A 22,198-nucleotide genomic window follows, 5' to 3' on the forward strand; every position below is an offset into this window, starting at 1 on the left:
GGGTTTGATACATGAAGTGTGAAAATGAAAAAGGAAAGAACGTAGGATGATGATATCTAACAACAGACATAAGCACTGTGGAAACACAAATGTTCTAGAATATTTAAAAAAAAAAACAACCGATACAGTAAAGTTAAAGATGCCACTTTCATAAAACTGTCGAACTTTAATAAAAATGTATGAGTTGTTTGAATTTGTAAAACTTCTGTCTGTGAAACCAGCCCACCACAATCGAGGGAAAACCGACATTATAAAATTAGCATGGAAAGAGGAAGGAGAAATTAGTTTCCTAGCTCTTTTATGCTCAAATGGTATATTATAGATTTGTACTTAGATGAATATATAACTGTAATCAGTTAAATAGTAGTAAAAAAGCATCAGACCATATAACATTTATTTTATTTATTGTCATTTTCATTTATAATTTATTTTTTGGCCTAATTATAATATTATATTAATATTTAATAATATCACTATGGATATCCTTACTTTAAGAAGGAAAGGAGCACTATTCTTTAAAATATTATAGCTTTAATTTTAATTTTGGGTTGGCCTTTTATAAAATGCAAAATAAATTCAAACTTTTGTGGCAAATTCTCCGCAGAAAAGCGATTGCATAATGCTACAATTACTTTGTTTTCTTGTCATCTAAAATTTTTGTTTTTAGGCCAATGTGTTGTCTTGATGGGACAGGGATTAACACGATAAATTCTTAAATAGTAGATTTAAATAGGGTATTAAAATAGATTTTAAAAAATATTTTATACTTAACTTCTAGTGGGTATACATAAGATTTTCAGTAGAAAGGCTAAAAGGGTAATTTGAGCTCATTGCTCAACTATATATTATATAAGGATAAATTTGAGCCCATTGCATGGTTATTAATTAAGGTCATTGCATTTTGCATCTTCTGCTGGCAGATTAGCATGGGAGGGGGGGGGGGGAAGAAGGTTCTTGCGAGTAGCCACTTCAAAATATTTTATCAGCAGCAAGCATACATTTTATTTAAAAATTAAAGTAAAATGGATAGCTAATAAGATGAAATATAAATTAGGTCTTTATTGCTTTTATTTTAACAAAATAATTAATAACTATATATGGTTATATCCTATTCTCAGATCAGTCATATTTTGTATCATCATTAATCTTTGATTTCTTATTGGAATACATTTTAATTTTAATATGAAGAATCTGGCATATTACTACATTAAGTAAGCAATTATGATAAAATACAATTTTATAAAATAGCCTACTTTCTCTAAACCAAGGACCATAAAGGATGTATACTAATGAATAATTAGGGACCAATTGTATTGTATGATACTTAATGTGTATTATGGCCTCATGGAAAACTTAAACTTTAACTTTTGATGAGACATATCTATATGAACCTTTTTGAACGTTTTATTTTTCTTGTGACTACTTTATAAAGAAGCTCTAAATATTATTCTAAATTTTAAGTGGCCTACAGCCTACCTTTACATTATTTAAAAACCTTTCAGAATACATATTATTACGATATGACGTCTCTAGTCGAACCCCTGTTATCAAGCAGTTACCTTGGCTACCTGAAAAAAAAATTGCATCCATGTGTTTTGATCCCACCATGACTTGGCTGCTTATTGCTACTGAAACATCTGAAGAGATCTACATTATCCCGGCTCTGTCAATTGTTGTATGTTTACATTTACAATTTTTTAAAACTTTTTTTATCTACTTAAAGCTAGTTTAATTACAAAGTAAAAAGTAGAGTATTGAAAATTTTTATTAACTTTAGAATGGGTTAACTCCTTTTTAAAACCAGGATTCTGATGCCATTGTTAACAGAATTTTTACAACAGATGATGTGACTGTTAGAGCATTTCACTTAACTAGAGGTATTGTTTTAAAGAACCCGACTAATAGTGTTAAAATATAATTTTCATATTATAGTTTAGCGCATGTTATTTTTTTTTAAATGTGATATTTTGACCCATCCTCCTACCCCCATATATTTGTCAGAACATTTCTAGAAACCCTCCACTAGATTCAACGCAAATTTGTCCTTAAAAAAAACTAGAATCATCCTTGTATACACCCTCACACTATATATCACAATTAGAAAATGTTATAATTATATGCAATATATGTAGGGTACTTAAAATTTCATGGAAAATTATGTACGTTATAGTAATGAGTATTGATGTTGATAATTTATTGATAATTAAGATCACATAAGTAATTGTTTATTAAATTAATCAACACCAAACTAATGCAGCTTTAGAAATAAACACTTTTTATATCTTGTGGTATACTGAGATTGGTTTTCCTTTTTTGCAATTAATGTTTTTAACAATGTTTAAACATAAATAATGCCTCTTACTGGTTTTTTTTTCCTAAATCCTCATAGGCAATGTATGCCACGCTCTGTGGTGGCAGACTTTAGAAGGAAGGCAAGTGGCTATCCTAGCCACTAATGTGAGTTCAGCAATGTTGAAAGTACTTTTAAATGGAAATATTGATTTTGTCATCTTTTTGCAAATTTTTGCTAAATACCTGTATTCATTTTTAAGCCTAATATGTTAAAATAATTATTCTGTATCCCTCATATTAATCAAATAATGTTTATTGTCTTTTCCAAACAGATAGGTGAAATTGTGTTTATTGATCTTGTGGATGCCGATGTGTTTACTAAGGTGACCATAGATGTAACAATAACAGATATGTCTTTATCTCAAGATGACCTACAGTTAAATACATTTCTTGTGGTAAATTGTTTTCTATTGCTTTAGTGCTTTTAAAAAATATAAATTTTAAGATGCAAAATTGACCAAATAGTGTAACGTGGCTAACATTTATAAACCTAATAAAATGTTTGCACACCCTAAAAAAGCAAATTTTAGAGTTTTTTTCCTACCGATGTCTTACAATGGACTCATCTAAAATTATTTTGTTGGTAGTATTTTAATATATTGGTTTAGTGTATGAGCTAAGATTTGAACTATGGTAGGATTAGGGATATGGTTAGCTTAACATTAAGAAATAATATTAGTTGATGTATTTTAACCATTAACATAAAGCCCATTTCTTTTAAGAACAATATATTGTAGAATTTTTGGAAACTTAAATGTTTTTACTTTAATGATTTGTGTATTAGCTGCATGTAATAATATTAAAACACAATTCTCAATGAGTGTATTCATCACCCATAAAAATACAACTAATAATGTCTCAATGATTGTTTATTATATAAATTTGAAATATCTTTATGCTTCTAATATAGATAAAAATTAACTAACCTCACCAATCTAATCTAAATAAAATCAATTTATATCACCAGTCTAATTTTGATAAAAATTAATTAGCTTCACTAGTCTAATTTTGATGATAATTAATAGCCTCACCATGGTCTAATCTCATACTCAGAGCAGTTGGTGGCTAAATAAAAGTAGATGAGAACTTTTTTTTTGTAATTCCAGATCACAACTGTATCTGGAAACCAGTGGAAACTTCTGTTAGAAACCAAAGCAACTGTCTTTAGTTTTTCTCCCGACCCTGTCCTTCAAGAGATGGGCTATGATGATATTGATGGCTTTTCTGTGCCATCAAGAACTATTTTAGACTCATCTGGTACATAGCTGCTACACATATTATACGTTACTTTATCTATTATGGCTTGTAGTGTAGAGTAGTGCAACTTTGATGTGTCTAGGTGGTTAAGTGAATTTTATTTTACAGAAGAGAATAATGGTCTGTTCAGCCCATCTCAGTTCCAAAACTTTCAGCCGCCAACTTTCCTGCAGCCTCAGTATGCCAGAGGAAGACATTTTTTAACTGCTCACTGTACAGCTACTTCAACATTGCAGGTAGTTTTATTGTTAAAACATTTAAGTGCTTTTTTTTTCCATACCATATTTATTATTTAATTTTTAAAAAAATAAGTTAATTAAGTCAATATTAAAGAGAGCAATTTTAGTTAAATTAACCAAAAACCATCAATTTTTAATAAAAGATTCCCATTTTATAACCATTTTACAATTTTATTTTTAATTGCATAGCTCTAAATCAGTCTGTTGTTGTATATAATACACATTTAAACTAGCATTATACTGTACATTATTTTCAGGTGTTGAGCTCTGTCACAGAGAGTAACCCGCTCTTTGTTTACAAACTACCAGTTGGGACTGAGAGTTCCATTCTAACCGATAAATTAATTTTCACCATAAAAAGTCAAGCTAATGACAAGAAGTTGATTATTCTATCAAATCAGAAGTCTGAAAATTCATTGGATGATCAAGTTTGTTTCAACATTTTAAAATATAGTTTAAAAATTAATTTTAACATATAGTGTTAGCCCTATAATATTGAATTTTGGCACTTTTGGATACAAAACATTTCTAGATAATATTACTTTGGCACTATAATTAATTACCAATCGTTTGGTTTAGGCATGCCTCACCAATGAGGTGTAAAGTTTAATGCCACTGTTTGCATTTGGGTTATTGGGCTAGTGTCTTTATCACAGTACCATGATTAATGTTAACTGTGATGATAATGTTTGTACCACCTAGACAAGAGTTCTGAAAATTTCCTTGCTAATTGTACTTTCTCTAGTAGTTCACTACTTTGTCTTATTGTGATACACATGTTGAACAATACTAAGCCTTTGTTATGATTACTAGTACTAACTAATCATTAGTCTTAAAAATCATTACCATAAAGTTAAATGTAAATAATTATAACTTTTTCTCAGTTGTGGAATAATGTTAACTCTTTTTTTTTCCTGTGTTTTTTTTTGTTTTTACCCAGGATTTTAATGAAGAAGCCATGGTTCAACAGTTCAACTTACCAGAGGGTGAAACTCTACTGGGTGTACTTAAAAAACGCTACCCCTTCTATTATCACGAGCATCGTGAAAATGAGTGGTCTAAACGTCTCAGAGGGGGCAGCATTATCCAACCCTTGAAAAATCATGATGCGCAGCTTGATTCTTCCGTCCTCATGATCCCAGTGACCACACACACAGTACTTGATGGGTGTATTATAGTCACCAACTGCTCTGTGTATGAGATTAGGCCATGGTGAGGCTCGTTAATTTTTATCTAAAGTAGACTGGTGAGGCTCGTTAATTTTTATCTAAAGTAGACTGGTGAGGCTCGTTAATTTTTATCTAAAGTAGACTGGTGAGGCTCGTTAATTTTTATCTAAAGTAGACTGGTGAGGCTCGTTAATTTTTATCTAAAGTAGAATGGTGAGGCTCGTTAATTTTTATCTAAAGTAGACTGGTGAGGCTCGTTAATTTTTATCTAAAGTAGACTGGTGAGGCTCGTTAATTTTTATCTAAAGTAGAATGGTGAGGGTCATTAATTTGTATCTAAAGTAGACTGGCGAGGCTCATTAATTTGTATCTAAAGTAGACTGGTGAGGCTCGTTAATTTTTATCTAAAGTAGAATGGTGAGGCTCGTTAATTTTTATCTAAAGTAGAATGGTGAGGCTCGTTAATTTTTATCTAAAGTAGACTGGTGAGGCTCGTTAATTTTTATCTAAAGTAGAATGGTGAGGCTCATTAATTTTTATCTAAAGAAGACTGGTGAGGCTCGGTAATTTTTATCTAAAGTAGAATGGTGAGGCTCGTTAATTTTTATCTAAAGTAGACTGGTGAGGGTCATTAATTTTTATCTAAAGTTGGTGAGGCTCGTTAATTTTTATCTAAAGTAGACTGGTGAGGCTCGTTAATTTTTATTTAAATTAGGTTGGTCAGGTTACTTCATTGTTATCTAAATTAGACTGATAAGTTTAATTAATTTTTTTTTATCCAGTTAGACTAGTTAGGTTATTACAAAAAGGTTTCTTCATAATTAAACATTTCTTTTTATTACTATTTTTAATAGAACAAGACATTGAATAAAATAATCTTCACTTTAAAAGTATGTATACATTTTCTTCCTTTAAAAAAAGTATTTCACCTGAAAGACTTTTCCTGCATTTGGCCATGACTCTTCCTGAAACAACTGTAGCTGAAAATCTGGCAATAAGTGTAGGCCTTGACCTTACAAGTCTGTCAGAGCTTGCTGCAGAGTTTATGTTGAAGCAGTCTTTCTTTGGAAAAGCTATGAAGCTCTACACTTTGTCTAAGGTAGAAAAATGTAGTTGTCAATATTAGTAAAAAAAAATATTTAAGTGGATATAAATTTAAAATTGGTACAATTTTTAAAAAGTTAATAAGTAGATTTAGGGCCTATATTGAGTCCATTTAAGATAGTATTTTGAACATTAAGACTATCACTTAAATTAATCACACCATTTATATCTGTTACATCTGTTTGTGCCTGCTTAGAAGATACAAAAGGTATGTTTAATTAGATACAACTAAACTACTAATCTTTTTTAAATGGCTTATGCATATTTTAGTAGTCAATTCATTTTGTGTATACTATATTCATTTTCTTTCTGATTCTGAGTTCCTTCGTTTGTAATACGTGTTGCTGATTTAATGTTTATTTGCATGGAGTTACGTAACAAATGTGGATAAAAACTATTTCACTTTTTAAGATAATTCAAAATGTGTCATTTATAATTTGTTTGATAAATTTATCTTTTATTTGTGCTAGGTGATTAAACAACATTTTTTTTCTTTTACCTTTTTATAGTAAAAGTTTATTAAAAATTTCTTTGAGAGTAAAAATACAGTAGTTTTTTTTTTCATTACATTTTTTGGGTATTGCATGTAACAAAGCCCTAAATAATACTATATCTATCCTAATCTTGATCTTTACTCTCAGCTGGTGGCACAGTAAATCTTTTTTAAAAATTCCTTTTGAGTGATGTCCCCTCCTTAACCAAGTTTTGGTTTAACACATTTTATTCAATGCAAGGACTTCTTGTTAACTTTTTTGGTCTTGACATCATGTAGTAATGCATGATTTTATGTAGATCTACAAAATATTGAGTTTTTAAAATATGTACATTAAAAAATTCTTTCCAGGTCCATATGAGGCATTCAGAAAAATGTACTGAATGGGGTGGGAATGGCAAGGTTTCTGTGTTTATATATGTTTATATATATATATATATATATATATATATATATATATATATATATATATATATATATATATATATATATATATATATATATATATATATATATATATATTAAAAATCTTATATTGAAAATATCTTAGATATATCTTATTTTGGTGTAGTTGGGTGATTTTATTAACATTTCTTGGTAAAAGAAAAAACAAGTAATTTAATAGTACAAAATTATTTCTTATTGAGATGCTTTTAGATGGTCTTGTAGTTCTGTTTTTAATATAGCGTGAAGACTAAAAAGACTGTTAAAATATGCCATTAACCCACCACATGTAGCTTATTGTTGAGCAGGCAGTCATAGCTGATAAGTTTGTTAAGGCAAACTTTTAAGGTTGGAAATTCATTTCTTTTCTTTTCTGCTCTTAAACATACTGTTGTCATGCTTTGTAAACCTTGACTTAGCTTCAAAACAATAGTTTTTCAAAATTATACAATTACAAGGTTCTTGTAATCTAGAAATGTGCACTTATTAAAGTATTGTAATTCAGGGATGATGATTTGGTGAAGTTTTAGAGCTTTTTTATAATGTAGTCACTAAATATTAGTGCAGCATTAATCATAGTTGCTTGATGTGAATATACTACTATCTGCAATAAAAAAATCATTAAAGATGTCATCTTTTTTTATTTATTTCTCAGAAGAAATTATATGCTATAGAAAAAACTAGTAGTAAAATATTATGAATAATGTGTAATTTTTTAGAAAGGGGATTTTTTTTGTAGGTTAATGTTAGTGATGTTCCAAAGGTGTAAAAAAATTAAATTTTTAACATGCTAACAAAAAATTGGAACACACTTGTTTTATGTAACAGAATTCGTCTAGTTTTGTTAACATTTTTTGTGAAAAAATTACTTTTCCTGAATTTGTAATAAATTAATGTCTGCCTAAAAGGCAGGATAAAAAATTCAGTAAACCCTTGATTATTTATTGACACAAAAAAAACGTTTTTTAAATATTTGTTTGTAAAACATTTTGAGGTTTAAAAATTTAGTTTTAAAAATAATCTCATCAACAGTGCCCAGCAACAAAACGAACAGGGGGACTGGCTCGATATGGATGCATTTCTGAAACTATGATACATCTTCGGCAAGTGCTGAGCAGCCCAAACTTTGAACTGAACACATGGGAGAGAAAGTTTCTCTCCAACATGCTTTTACATTGCTTTGTGTACCAGCTGCATAATTCAGGCCAAGCTGCTGGCAATATTTATGCTGGGTTGAGGCAAGTATCCACTGGTGTTCATTGATTTTAAAATTTAAAGTGGTTTTTCTAAAGAAAAAATGCTTAGTGCCTCATTATATTATTATATTTTCAATATCTTTAAAGTTAGTGATATAATTTATTTAAAAATTTTAAGCATCAGTTTAGATTTTAGATTCAATTACTTTAAGCCGAATTTGTTGAGGTTTTTAAATTTTTGTTTATAATCATAAAAAAAAATAAGTGAAGTTCCCTTTTCAAACCTGACAGTCTATAGGACAAGTGATGTAGTGTTCACCTGTTTCAGTCCACTTGGCATATGAAAGGATAGGGGATAGTGTGGTCAGCACTATGCCCAGCTGCGTTTACTTTCTCTAACTTGACTCAGGGACAATATACTGGCTGAACCCAGATTTGAACTCGAGACTTACAGATTGGCAGTCTAGCTGTCTACAGCTAGGCCACTCATTTAAATCATTTTTCACTTGTCTTATTTATCAGTGATTTCCTTACTGGGAGCTTCTCATTTGATGAGTCTGTGGCACTCAACTTACTGGCAGATTTTGGGGAGGTGGATCTGTTGTTGTCCATAGCAAAAGCAAGGGGATTGGTTGTGGAAGCTCTGTCAGCACTCATTAAGTCACAAGCTTTTTCTTCTGTTTCATTTTTGTCACTCAATGACCTAGTTCAGCGAGGATTTAGTGCTCATCTTTTACAATCTGGCAATGGTAAAAATTACTTTCTCTCTCAATGTTACATTTTAAACAAAACTTCATGACTTGTCTTATTTTATTTTTGTTGAACGGTTCTACAAGGGAGATAAAAATGTGTCCTGTAACACTGGCAGGTTCCCTTGTGCCTTGTCTTCCCCCTGATGACTTGATCAGACTCCTCAGCACCCGGCCACAACTGGCAATTCAGAACTGCCAGATTTTAAAGCCTCTGTTGCCAGTATTGAAGGAAACACAGCTCTTGGAACTGGCCAGGATTTTTGACCCATCAAAGTCTGTCATGAGGGGAACACTGCTTAGACTACAGACCGTACGAAGGAGGTTTGTTTTTTAATTATCTGTACAGATATTTCATATTTAAGTAATAAAGTTTTATTTTTTAGAGCCTACATTAATTAGTTACTAATTGAAAATATTTAAAACATCTGTCCTTAAAATATTCTCCATTTGTCTGGACAGAACAAATAGTTTGACTTCACTGGGATCATGTACAAGTGACACCATGGACAACTCAAATGTATGTCATCTTACTACTTCAATTTGTTACTCAAGAATTTATACACACTTCTTGTTTACTGGGATGGAAGAGGTGGTCCGTTCCGGGCATACATTTACCAAAAATATATTTACATTTTAAATTTTGAGTCTATTATGGCCTACTAAATATGTATAGTTGTGTTCAGGGGTGGACAGGGGTGTTGAGTGACCTGGGGAAAAGATATAGAAACCAGCTGTATATGTTTTTTTGAGAGTGTGGTCAATCGGTAAAGAGCTCGAGTGCTAAATTGAAAGTCTCGAGTTTTGATTCTGGGTTCTTGTCCAAAGGAAGTCCCTAAATCCTGGTTACATGACTCATGTTAGGGTGGGTAAATGTATCTGGGCATAGTGCTGATCACACTATCCCTTCGTGTGTAGAGGTCACAGAAACAGGTGAGCTCTACTTCATCTGCCCCATGGACTGCCAGGTGAAAAGAGTAACTTTACTTTTTTATATCGGACTTCAATTTTCCAATATTACCGCACCATTCTTGTCACTCCACTGGAATTATTCCTGGTGCTGTGGCAGACCAGTCCACCACTAGACGTATTAATCTGATGCTCATTTAAATCTAGGTGAAACAGCACAAGTGCTAATTACATCTGACCATCATCATTTGATTTACTTCATTTTTCAATTATGCTTTTTCTACAAAGGTTTACATTTTTTTTATTACTGTTACATCAAACTTGTCATGTGATGTAGTATCAGAAACATTCTCATGATTTTCTTAAACATTCTTTTCAGGATTCTGGAGATCTATCAGGGGAATTCCTGATTAATTTTTTCTTAGAAGTTGTTTTGTATCTAAATTATAACCGAAGACTTGCAACATGTACACCACCACAGCAAAGTATAAGCTTTGATTCAATTATCACCTGCCCAGCTGATCAGCTTGATATTGAGGTAATCCAGTTATTATTTCAGATATAAATTTTCTTAAACACTTTTTCCAGAGATAGGTAAAGTAGAGTTTCTTTACTTTTTATGGCCAAGGCCTGCTGTTCACTTGTGACCTAGTACAGTGGTCAGTTTGACTGAAATTGTTTACCCATCTTAGCGGTGAGGACAAAATCACATACTATTGACAAAAAATTCTGTTTATAATTCAAGAAATCATACCAACTTCTTAGAATGGTATCATAGATTATTTCATATTTTTACAAGTATTTCCACACTGATCAGTGATATGGACTGGACTGTCCATCTCAGAATTAATGAGAATAGCAGAGGACTCAGATGGATAGCAGAGAATTATAAAGTCAACTTTGGTATCCCAACGACCCTAATAAGGGTTAAGGGATGATGATTACTGCACTAAATTTAACTAAACCTGTAACTCTAACCCTGATGTTATGTCTGGTCCTAACTCTAACCCACACTACTAACACAGACCAAAACCCTAACAGACAGAAAGACAGAAACTACAAGATTAAATACTGTATTGTCTCTGTGTTTCTTTCAGAGTTTTTTTCTCAGGTGGGGATGAGGGCACTGGTATATGTTCTATATTAATTCTATTTTGTTCTGGTGGGGGGGGGGGGGGGGGTTAGACCCCAAAGAGATGCCTGAAGGAAATTCTCCTTGTTACCTATATTTTTAAAGAAGTTTGGTTTCAGCCACAGCTTGCTTGAATGTTGTTTTTGAACTTATCACAGAAAACTGAAGAAAGCTCTAATGAAAGTCGCAAGAGACTGTCAGTCCAGATCCAGCCTGTGTCATGTGGGCCTAAACATTCCGCTGCCATTAGAAACGGAGACCTTTACACCTGGGGCAGGTCCAACTCTGGGAGGTAAACAAACATGCCTTCATAGCATGGTTCATGATGGCCAATATAATATATGATGGTCCACTTAATTTAATAAACATTTCATCATCATCACTACTCAATGCCCATTGGCTCACAAAACATCAACAAGCAACACATTTCATCCTGTCTCTAGCTATATAACCTCAGCTTGTGTGATAAAGAATTTTTTAAACTAATAAATAGTAAGAAAAATATTTCAATATTATGTATTTTCATCATAAAAATATTTTAAAAACTCTGCACAGTTTCCTTCCTGAAACACTGAGTTTTTGTAAAAAATATCTTTGAAATTATCTATAAGTAAGAAGCTGAAGAATTAAAAAAGAAAATCTCTGTAAGAAAGAAATTATTGGAATGTTCTAAGATTGAAAATGTATAAATGGTTATTGCTTTCAGTAGGCCTAAGTCTGTTACCTAATCATCTTCTAGTATACAAGAGGAGAAATTATTTTTATTAGTTAAATGCTATTACTTCCAGTGCATCTAAAGTTTCTCTTGTATCATATTCCAGTCCTTCATGATTCTTGTTTTGAACACAGGCTAGGCCATGGAGAGTTGTCTCAAACTGTTTGCCCCCCAATGCTGGTTGAAACCCTGCACATCCTCAAGCTAAAGGTCATGTCTGTTGCTTGTGGGAACGAGCACACATTAGCCCTGACACAACAAGGGGTTGGTACAGTACAGTTTGTTTTAGAATATTGAGTTAGTGAAGATTGGTTCAGTACAGTTTTTTTTTTTTTAGAATATTGAGTTAGTGAAGATTGGTTCAGTACAGTTTTTTTTTTTAGAATATTGAGTTAGTGAAGATTAGTGTAATACAATTTATTTAGAATATTGAGTTTGTGAAGATTTGTACAGTACAATTTATTTTAAATATTGAGTTAGTGAAGTTTGGTACAGTACAATTTATTTAAAATATTGAGTTTGTGAAGATTTGTACAGTACAGTTTTTTTAGAATATTGAGTTAGTGAAGATTTGTACAGTACAATTTATTTAAATTATTGAGTTAGTGATGATTGGCTGGGGTATATCCAATATAATTTGTATGTCTTTAGGTCTACGGCTGGGGTAGATCCAACATAATTTGTATGTCTTTAGGTCTAGGGCTGGGGTAGATCCAACATAATTTGTATGTTTTTAGGTCTATGGCTGGGGTAGATCCAACATAATTTGTATGTCTTTAGGTCTACGGCTGGGGTAACCAACATAATTTGTATGTCTTTAGGTCTACGGCTGGGGTAACTCCAAGTATGGACAAGTTGGTGTGGGTACACGTCATGTATACAAGCGCCCAATGTTGCTGGAAACTCTGCAGCCTGAGACTGTTATTGCTCTGGACTGTGGACATTATCATTCCCTGGCCTTGACCTCAGATAACCAGCAAGTTGTTTTTTCTTCATATAATTCTATTTTTAGCACTTAACTGGAAACAAATTTCCAATTTATTTATATAAAATTGCCTATATATTTGCATATAAATATTGTATTAGTCTGTATTGGTGGTGTGTTATTGGGCAGCTTATTAAAAACATGAAGAACTTTAGCTTGAACCCCAGTGATTGGCTAGTTTTCAGCTTGAGACACTAATGTGTACCTCATGTATAGCTTGACAGTGATGACCACTGGATGCTGTACTGTCCATAAGTCCCGCTAACTTCTGCAGACACAGAATTAGAAAATTTCTTTTCTATTTGCCCTCTCTGTTGCACTAATGAAACCCCTTCCCCCCCCCCCCCCCCCCCCCGCTAAGTCTGGTTGATTGAATACCTTTTCCTCCCTCCCCCTGCCAGGGTCTACTCGTGGGGCTGGGGTGTCCACGGACAGCTGGGCCATGGGAACCCTGAGGATTGTTTGATACCTACCCATGTCCGCTTCCTTCTGAGTCTCTCGGTGGTGAAGATTGCTGGTGGCTATGCTCATTCGCTTGTGCTAACTGAACCTGTAAGTTGTTGAATGTTGTTTTCACATTTTAAAACATTTAATGCATAATAATACACTACAAAAACAAAAATGAATGTTGTTATTTATTTTAGCTTTCCTGTTTTTATTTTTATTAGTGATTACAATCATTTTTTAAAGAAAAAATGGAAGTTTTCAAAATTTATGTTGGGTGATTATTATCATTATCAAAATTTTTTATGCTCAATATTTTTCCCTATTTCCTAGGGCGATGTATGGTCATTTGGCTGTGGTTATTTTGGCCAGCTTGGTGTGGGGGTCAACCACAAGACAACCATCCCACTGAAGGTTGTTCTGCCAACCCCAATGCCAGTAGTAGCAATAGGAACCAAATACTTTCACTGTGTAAGTTCTCAGTAGTTTGTTTCCATTTGTAGATCATTTGTCCTGTTTTGGTTCAAGCTAGGTGGAAAGAGGTTTTTTTTTAAAAATTAAGTTTCAATTAGAGTAAAATGAAATCCGTTAATGAAATGTAAAAATAATTAATTATAACTCTAAATTAAAATTAATTTCAGTTTGAAATGTTAAAAAGAAACCAAGTAAATTCAAAAGGAAAATCTTTATAATATGTTAACTCCTAATTAGAATTAAAATTGAAAATAGCGTAGAGTGAAATAAAAATCCTTGAATCAAATCACCAAGCAGTAAATCTTGTTGAAAATAAAATCACACATAAAATTTGAATGGAAGTTATTTTAAAAAAAATCACACCAAAGGACTATTGACAAACTCCTCAATATACCACTGTGCACAAATAAAAAGCTGCTTTAAAATAAGTTCATCAGTAGTTTATATTGTTATATTTTTGTAAAATATTTTTTCTACACAACAGGTGGCTGTGACTGCTTCAAACAAAGTGTATGTGTGGGGTCTCCATCCTCAAAATTTGCGCCAGGTAGCCTCTTCTCTAAGGAACGCCAGATTGGCTGGTGTTCAGTCTCAGGACCAAAATGCTTACATGTTGCCGAGTGTAGTAGAAACAACTTACGTGCATGGTCAAATTAATACGGTAATTACTTTTATTATAACCTTAAATTTTTACTAGTAAGATGTTTATAGCAGTGTTATTATATGGTAATACTGAGTAGTTTGCTACATTTTCACTTGTCTTCATTTTTACTAATAGACATTTATTTGATGAATTAATTATTTTTTTTGTAGTCAAATATTTTTGTGTTGCCAAGTGAGTTTATATTTTTTGGCATTTTGAGTTCAGTAAGTGTAACATTGCCTCTGTGTGGCCTATATCATTGTTACACATGCCTGTCTTGGTGATGCCTAGGTTGCTTGTGGAAGCCTTCATAGCTTGTTGTTAACTGAGGATGGTGGGGTGTATGTATGGGGGAGAAATCTTGAAGGGCAGCTTGGAACAGGATCTAGACAGGACGAGGTTAGTTTAGTGCACTTGTACTTGATTTTATAGCTTTTTAACTATTAGTTAATTCATCACTTTAGTGTACTTGCATATTTTGTTAAGCCGTTTCTAGCCGGAATAAGATACGCATGCGATACGCATGCGCAATGGAGAGAAACTACAACTTGCCTTAGCGGCGATGTTTTCGATGGTACTGCGCATGCGTGTGTTTACAACCGCAGAACCCTAACACCAACCCTAATCCTATCCTTAACCCTATCCCTAATCCTATCCCTATCCCTAACCCTAACCCTAGCCCTAGCCCTAATCCTATCCCTAACCCTAGCCCTAATTCTATCCCTAACCCTATCCCTAATCCTACCCCTAACCCTCATTCTAGCCCTAACCCTAGCCATAGATCACTGCGCATGCGCAGAGTTATCTTTTGCCGACTAAGTGGAGACGTTGGGGAGAAAAATCTTCTTCCGAGTAGACACTTTGATTTTGTTAACATAACAAATAACAAGAAAAAAAAAATGGTTGTTATTCTGATGTATTTTTCCCTCTTGTAGCGCATCCCTAAAATGTTGACTGCTATAAATGACCAACACATGGTCTCCATTGCTAGTGGGGGTGAATTCAATCTGGCATTTGACGTGGATGGCGGAGTTTGGGTTTGGGGCAAGAATGATTCGGGGCAGGTAAGACATTTTTTTTTTAATGCAGGTAAAATTTTTAGTTTTTGAATGCATATAAAATGTTTATTTTAAACAAAAAAACATCTTGTCAAATATCTGTTTCCTGCTTTTATTATAAAAGTCTTATAAAACAAATTCTTTTTTCTTTTTAGTTAGGGTATGCCAAACCATGGGGAGAGGGTCAAAGTTCAAAGTCTCAATCAAACAGCGTTTACCGTCGCCAGATGTCGACTCACGCAAGTGACGCCAACATTCCCTCGGCCATGAGGGGAATACCTCAGTCTGACACGAGCAGCTCCCATTGGCTGGCTCTGTTGTCATCTCTGAACCACAACAGTATGTGGGTGAGTGCCTTCAGTTGATTGGCTGGTTATAGCTGTTTCTGGGGGTAGTGTGTGATTCCTCACCTGATTGTCTTGCTCAGTCCTGTAATCCCCAATAATAATCTGAGAGGTGATTACAGTTTGGCATGGTGAATACATTCTCTTTAACTCGGGGACAACAGAAACAAATGTACTGCTTTCATCTTAGAGGTCTTATTTTTTTTTTAATTTAGTGAGTGCTTTATTAATTGTTAATTTGTATCCTGTCTTCATTAAAAAACAAAATCTTTAATCTGCTCATATTCATTACTTAAACGGTTGGTTTATTTCATTAAAAAAATGTTTTAAGTTTTTGCATATTTTCCAGACTGAGCCTGTGGAAGAAGAATGTGAAAGCTCATTGGACAGCTTGCCAAATCTGGACAAACTAGGATCAAATGTTTATGATAGCTGTGTAGTTCCTGTCACTCTTAAGGTGAACATTTTTGTCTCTGTCACCCATCATCTTGCTTTTACTTCTCATTGCTAGATATAGAACCATAAGGGTTGTATAATTTAGTATTTTATTTACAAAACTAGATAGCCTAAATAAGTGGTTGTTAACGTTGTAATTTATTCATTGTTGAATATTTGCTGAATAAAAAACTTTAAAACAAATCTGGTGGTTAACTTCTTATACTACCATCTATAAACACAAATGTTATTTAAAACTGCTTATATTAGGCTTATAACATTTATGTAGTTTCTTGCTCTGTCTAATGTTGTGTCCTAATACTTGAAACAGGTGATGGAGAATGTAGGTGATGCAAGTCTTTGCCTTCAGAAGTGTGTGGACCTGGGGAATTGGTTAACTGCTGGCCACATCAGTTGTCTGTTGGAAGATTTCATTCAGGTAACTTTTTATTACAAGTAGAGGAAGGAAGCTTAAAGCCCATGTTGTGTGCTGCTTAAATTTGTTAAAGAAATGGGGGGAAAAAAACCTCATTTTGATGTAATTTTATACTGGTTCTTTCTGCCACAGCGTATAATTAGAAATGTGAAGAAATTTAATGGTTTTGCATTCTGTTGTTTATTTTCAATGGTACTGGTGTTAAGGGTAAGGCAACAGCACTTTGTAACAGCTAAATGTTACCGCTGGTTGCTATATGCTGAGATTGTTTTAAGTCAAAAGGTTTATGGCTATTCTTTTCTATACCATGCTTTGTACTATCTGATTCTTTTCTATATTAGGCTTTGTACTATCTGATACTTTTCTATAACAGGCTTTGTACTATCGGCTGAAAGCAGTAACAGCTGAAGCTTCTAAGTCAACCAAGCAAGACCTCATGACATTGTGTGCACAGTTGGTAAAGCATCACATCAAGTAAACCATATTTGTTAACATTCAATTTGGCATGGTTATTAATTTATTGTAGATTCTTATGAAAGTGTTGTGTTCATTAAATATGCTAGGTAAAGTAAAGTTGAAATGTTGATTATTATTTTATTTTTTTTGCTAATTATTAGATTACTATCTCAGAAAAGGTTTATAAATAAGAATTTTAAACACTAGAAATAAAAACTGAATACTTTGACTGAATAGTTGATTACCTCCCTTCCTACAGTCTTGTTATTTCCAGTGCTAGTCCTCACAAGAACTTATTGCAGTTGTGTAACAATGTAAGTTGTAATGGAATTTTAAAGACACTGATAACACAAAGAAATGAATTTTGTTTTTAAAAATCTATTTGCACTTTGACATGTCAACATTTTTGTGAATACAATTTCTCTTACAGAATCTTGTTTTAATCTCAGTTTAAATAAAATGTGTTTTTTTTTATAGTTTTAAGTATACATTTCTAATTTTTATACCTAACTTTTATCAGCTTTATCTGGATACAAATGTTTTATAATTTTAAATAAATGTTTAAATAAATAATTTAAAAAATCATTCAATCCTTAAACGTGAGATTTTCGTAAATAAATTTTTTTACTGCAGGCTCTTCACTTCTGGCAGCTCCACTCCTTCCCCATCTCACAGCTGGAAGACATCTTCTCACTTCACCTGGAACATCTCTCAGCATGGCTGGTGGAGGTTGTCTTAAGGTCAACGTCTTATCATGCTCTTGGTTTCTATCAAAATAATTACTCAAAAAAAAATGCTGAAAAAACTAAAATTTAATTACTTGTTTTTTTTTTTTTGGTGAGAGGTGTGGAACTTTATTTACTCTTAGCCTGTGTGTATTTCTATCAAGACTAGGCAAAATGTTTGTTGTAGTAGTCATAGACACTTCTTTCATTTTATTTTGTGCTTTCATTAAAAAAAAAATTCCCTTAATCTAAAGTTAACACTTAGCTGTGGTTGGGTAATTGAAAAACACTGTGTACATCTTAATTAAACCTTCATATTTATATTAAAGTTGTTCATCTTAAATTTTGATATTTATATTAAAGTTGTAGGTGTTAAATCTTGATAGTTATATTAAAGTTATACATGTTAAATCTTTATATTTATATTATAGCTGTACACATTAAATCTTGGTATTTATATTAAAGTTGTATGTGTTAAATCTTTATATTTATATTAAAGTTGTATGTGTCAAATCTTGATATTTATAATAAAGCTAAACATTATGTCTCAGGCATCACACTGGAGAGCAAGCCCACCCAGTTGCCCCCTTCACCTCTCAGTTTTCATTGAAAGTCCTGAAGACTTACATGGACGCTAAAGTGGGGGTGAAGAGTGGCGCCAAGTCCAGTGTGGACTGGCAGCAGCTGTTGTCTGACGGAGCCGTTGACCCGTCCTTGCTGGTCAGCAACATTCCCAGGCTACAGCGAGAAAAACTGACACCGAGGGACCGGCTTTGGACTGACATTCTTAGGTTGGTGGCCCTCACTTTACCTTGTCGAGATTCTGATAAGATTATAAAAGTTATATATATATATATATATATATATATATATATATATATATTTTATTATGTTTTAATACTGTTTTATGTTGGTTGTATTTGATGTTATTCTTTAAATTTACATTTTTAAAGATTTGATTTTTTATTGGATGAAATGCATTTTTCTTCAACATTCTTTCTTTCTTGTTCGTTATTTTTACTTTGTTATTCTAAGTTATGATTTCAAATTTTCACAATGCCAGATCAACATTGACTAAAAAAACTTTCTCTTTGTAGAAACATGAAAAAAGAAACAGGGGTAGTTACTCTAACACACACTCAGCTAGATCACCTAGAGGAACAAGAGTTACTCAGAACTGGAGGAGGTGAATTACCTTTTTTAAATTCACATTTGCTTAATTTATCAGTGCACTGAGCTGTAATCTGGAATGTCAGAAATTCTCCAGTCTAATGAATTCATATTCATAATAACAGATGTGCTTTAAAAAAATAACTATGTGGATTTTTACATTTTATAAGACTTGTCTTTATTAATCTTCTTTATTAAATGTTAGTATGTAGAAACAAAATGACTATTGTAAATGCTGGCTAATGTATTTTATATTTTACGTATGTGTTCCATAGCTGCTCCAGCCCACCTTAAATCTGTAGTTTTCACTTGTGGACATCATTACTCCGAGTCCAGCTTCAAGTCTGAAATTGACCATCGACTAACAGCTGAACTGACCAGCAGCAGCCAAACCAAGCTACCCAACTCGGCTATGTTGGTCAAGCAGATACTCTCCAAGCCAGGCTTAAAGCCCAGTGCCTGCCCTAGGTGCATTCTACATGGTTTGAAAGTGGTTTAGGAGAACAGAGATATTAATGCTGATGATAGTTTGTTTTATGATCATAGCTGATCGTGACAGTAACAGAGTAGTATTTGTATTGATTTAAACTCTACAGTGTCTTTCAAAGATTCAAGATTTTTTTTCTTATTTTTGAAATTTATATTTAACAGAATTTGAATATTCCTAATGATCACCTAATTGCATTTTTATTATTGTTGCCATTTTCCATATGTATGACTCTTATAATTTATAAAATTTTGATAATTTGCTTTATAGTTGTACACAAATGTTAAAGTAAGAAATTTTTTTTTTAATATACTAACAAACAGGAGAAAGTAATTTATTACTGTTAAACAAAATATGCATTTTAGCATTATCTTATGATTTTAAAATCTTTAATATGTACTTATTTCATATGACCACATATACTGCTATGCTACTGAATAGTGCCTTGCAATCAAATGCCAAATATAAAACTATGCTAAAAGATTAAAAATTCAATGCTTAGATTTTTTAAAAATACAGTTGCATAGTTTTGAAAAAAAATGTATGGATTATATTATTTTTACTTGTAATTTGAATCAGCCATTTTATGTCAACAGTGAATAAAGATAATATTTAAAGCTTTTGCTTTTAAAGACTCCATGTAGATATTTGTTTTCAGTGCATTTAGTATGTTTAGTAATGTATTAATATATAAATAACAACAGAACAAGATAGAGTTATGGAAATAGGCTTTGTTTATTAAATTGAAATAGTACATAGGTTTGTAAAATATTTCAATTATTGGCACAGATCATGCATGAAGAAAGTTAAAAAAATTGACTAGAAAAATTTTCTTGATATGTTACTGCAGCTTTGACATCCTTAGTTCTTTTGTATTCAGACAAAGCTGGACTGGATATAATTTAAAATAAAAATTTAAAAAAAAATAAAAACTACAGGTAAAAAGGAATCCAAACATATCTTTTACCTTTGATAAGGGTTAAAATGTGTTTGAAAAAAGTTCCAAACCCCACACACTGATAAACTTCATTTAAAAGGAGCAAAATGGAAACACAAATTAGGTATGCTACGAAAACTATGTAAAGTTTTCATGCAATATATTTTTTATTTTTTAAGTTTTTTTTTAATATTACTATAAATTTAAGGGATGCTACACTTTACTCATCAGTTTACGGAAAAAAGATAAACTGTGCTAGTGCAAATTAAGAAAATACTGAACAAATAAGAGCCATTATATTTGACTCCATCACTACATCATGTTGCTAGTTTTTTTTTTTTTTTAAATTACAAAATCAAATACAACACAATATGTAAAAGTTAAATAGGAAATAAATTTGTTACAATCTACATTAAATTTAATCTACATTATTTCACACATATAACTAAACTATCGCACTCAAACAAGAGCTGTTTCACTTGCAAGGGTTTTCACTAGGCCTAGCTTTGTTGGTAGTTTTCACAGGTAGGTGAGTTAAATGGAAAAATTAAATAGCGTAATTTTTTAATTTATGGTTATTATAAATGGAATATGGTTTATGAAAACAACAAAGAAAAATCCTGTACAGTACAAAGTAGAGAGATGTTTGAAATAAATGCATTAGTAAACAAGTTTTGTTTTGTGAAATATGCACAACTTAGCTTAGCCAGTCAAAATATTTCTTTAAAAAACTATTGCCTTGAGGATTCAGACATTGTTCTTTTCACTCTAGAATTTGGCATGGTTTGTATGGACATTCGGCATAATGTGTAACTGAAAATGCTTTTAGTTGAGTTATTTTAAATTACTATAACTTTGAAACACAAACGATTATATATATATATATATATATATATATATATATATATATATATATATATATATATATATATATATATATATATATATATAGTTGTTTTTTCTTCAGCATTTAAAAATGACTAATTATAATGTGTTTAAAAACTTCATTTAAAAACAAAAAACACATTCTCATTCTCTGAACACAGATTTAAAAAATTGCTATTGCAAAAATTTCTGAAAGACAATATCCGTTACTTATTTCTACATTATTTTGGCACATTTGCAAAACAAAAGTCACAAAGGTAATCTAAAAACAATTTAAAAATTATTGCACTACTCCTATGTTAAAAAAAACAAATAGCCAAATTATGGAATTAACCTGTATAAGCAGCTATAATATTTAAAAAAAAAATAATTTGCTATTGCACTCATTTATACTATCAAGAAAGACATCATATGATAGTAACATATTATGACCCAGCCAATTTATTCAGTACATAATATTCTGTTTACTGCATATCAACACATATCACCTTAACCATAAACAACAAAGGTGCACACTATAGGAAGTAACTCACAGATTCTCAACTTAAAATACATTTTGGGAACAGATTAGACAAACCATTTATATGACGACAGGCAGACCATGCTCACGGATGCTGTTGGGATTCATTGACTGTTATTATAGGATAATATCATTATCTATTAGTATATTTGTAATTAATCTTACATCCATCCAACTGCAACATTTTTAAAAAAGGATAATTAAAAATTAATGCTAAAGTGACTACAATTAAAGATGAAGCTAAAGTGACTACAACATAAAACATAAGGCTGTTTAAAATTTATCAAAATGTTTCATTAAACTCATACATTAATAATAACAGAATTTAAACATCTTAACTAAAATATTCTTGGATAATTTATTCCTTTAAGTCACATATAAAGAAAAAAAAAGTATAATTCATATCTAATTAAGGAGTAAACACCCACATACAAATACTT

General features: G+C 31.8%; 1 protein-coding gene across 1 annotated transcript; it reads left to right on the forward strand.

Annotated features, from left to right (window-relative positions):
• The first annotated feature begins 8 nt into the window (after positions 1-8).
• LOC131949741 (uncharacterized) lies at positions 9-20,330 on the forward strand. The gene is made up of 34 exons (XM_059311612.1): positions 9-311; positions 1,503-1,675; positions 1,805-1,877; positions 2,390-2,457; positions 2,625-2,747; positions 3,459-3,609; positions 3,718-3,845; positions 4,106-4,276; positions 4,789-5,060; positions 5,939-6,116; positions 6,318-6,329; positions 6,966-7,016; positions 8,091-8,296; positions 8,777-9,003; positions 9,123-9,327; positions 9,466-9,523; positions 10,292-10,450; positions 11,203-11,336; positions 11,894-12,023; positions 12,581-12,735; positions 13,146-13,296; positions 13,522-13,659; positions 14,147-14,323; positions 14,597-14,704; positions 15,241-15,369; positions 15,519-15,710; positions 16,057-16,164; positions 16,474-16,581; positions 16,952-17,052; positions 17,294-17,348; positions 17,668-17,774; positions 18,311-18,550; positions 18,857-18,945; positions 19,205-20,330. Exons 1-34 carry the CDS (start codon positions 176-178, stop codon positions 19,426-19,428), a joined length of 4,737 nt encoding a protein of 1,578 aa, XP_059167595.1. The 5' UTR covers positions 9-175; the 3' UTR covers positions 19,429-20,330.
• The last annotated feature ends 1,868 nt before the right edge of the window (positions 20,331-22,198 follow it).

The sequence above is a fragment of the Physella acuta genome, unplaced genomic scaffold (genome assembly GCF_028476545.2).
Source record: "Physella acuta isolate Inbredline_101_S28 unplaced genomic scaffold, ASM2847654v3 ptg000712l, whole genome shotgun sequence".
In the NCBI taxonomy this organism is placed as follows: Eukaryota; Metazoa; Mollusca; class Gastropoda; family Physidae; genus Physella; species Physella acuta.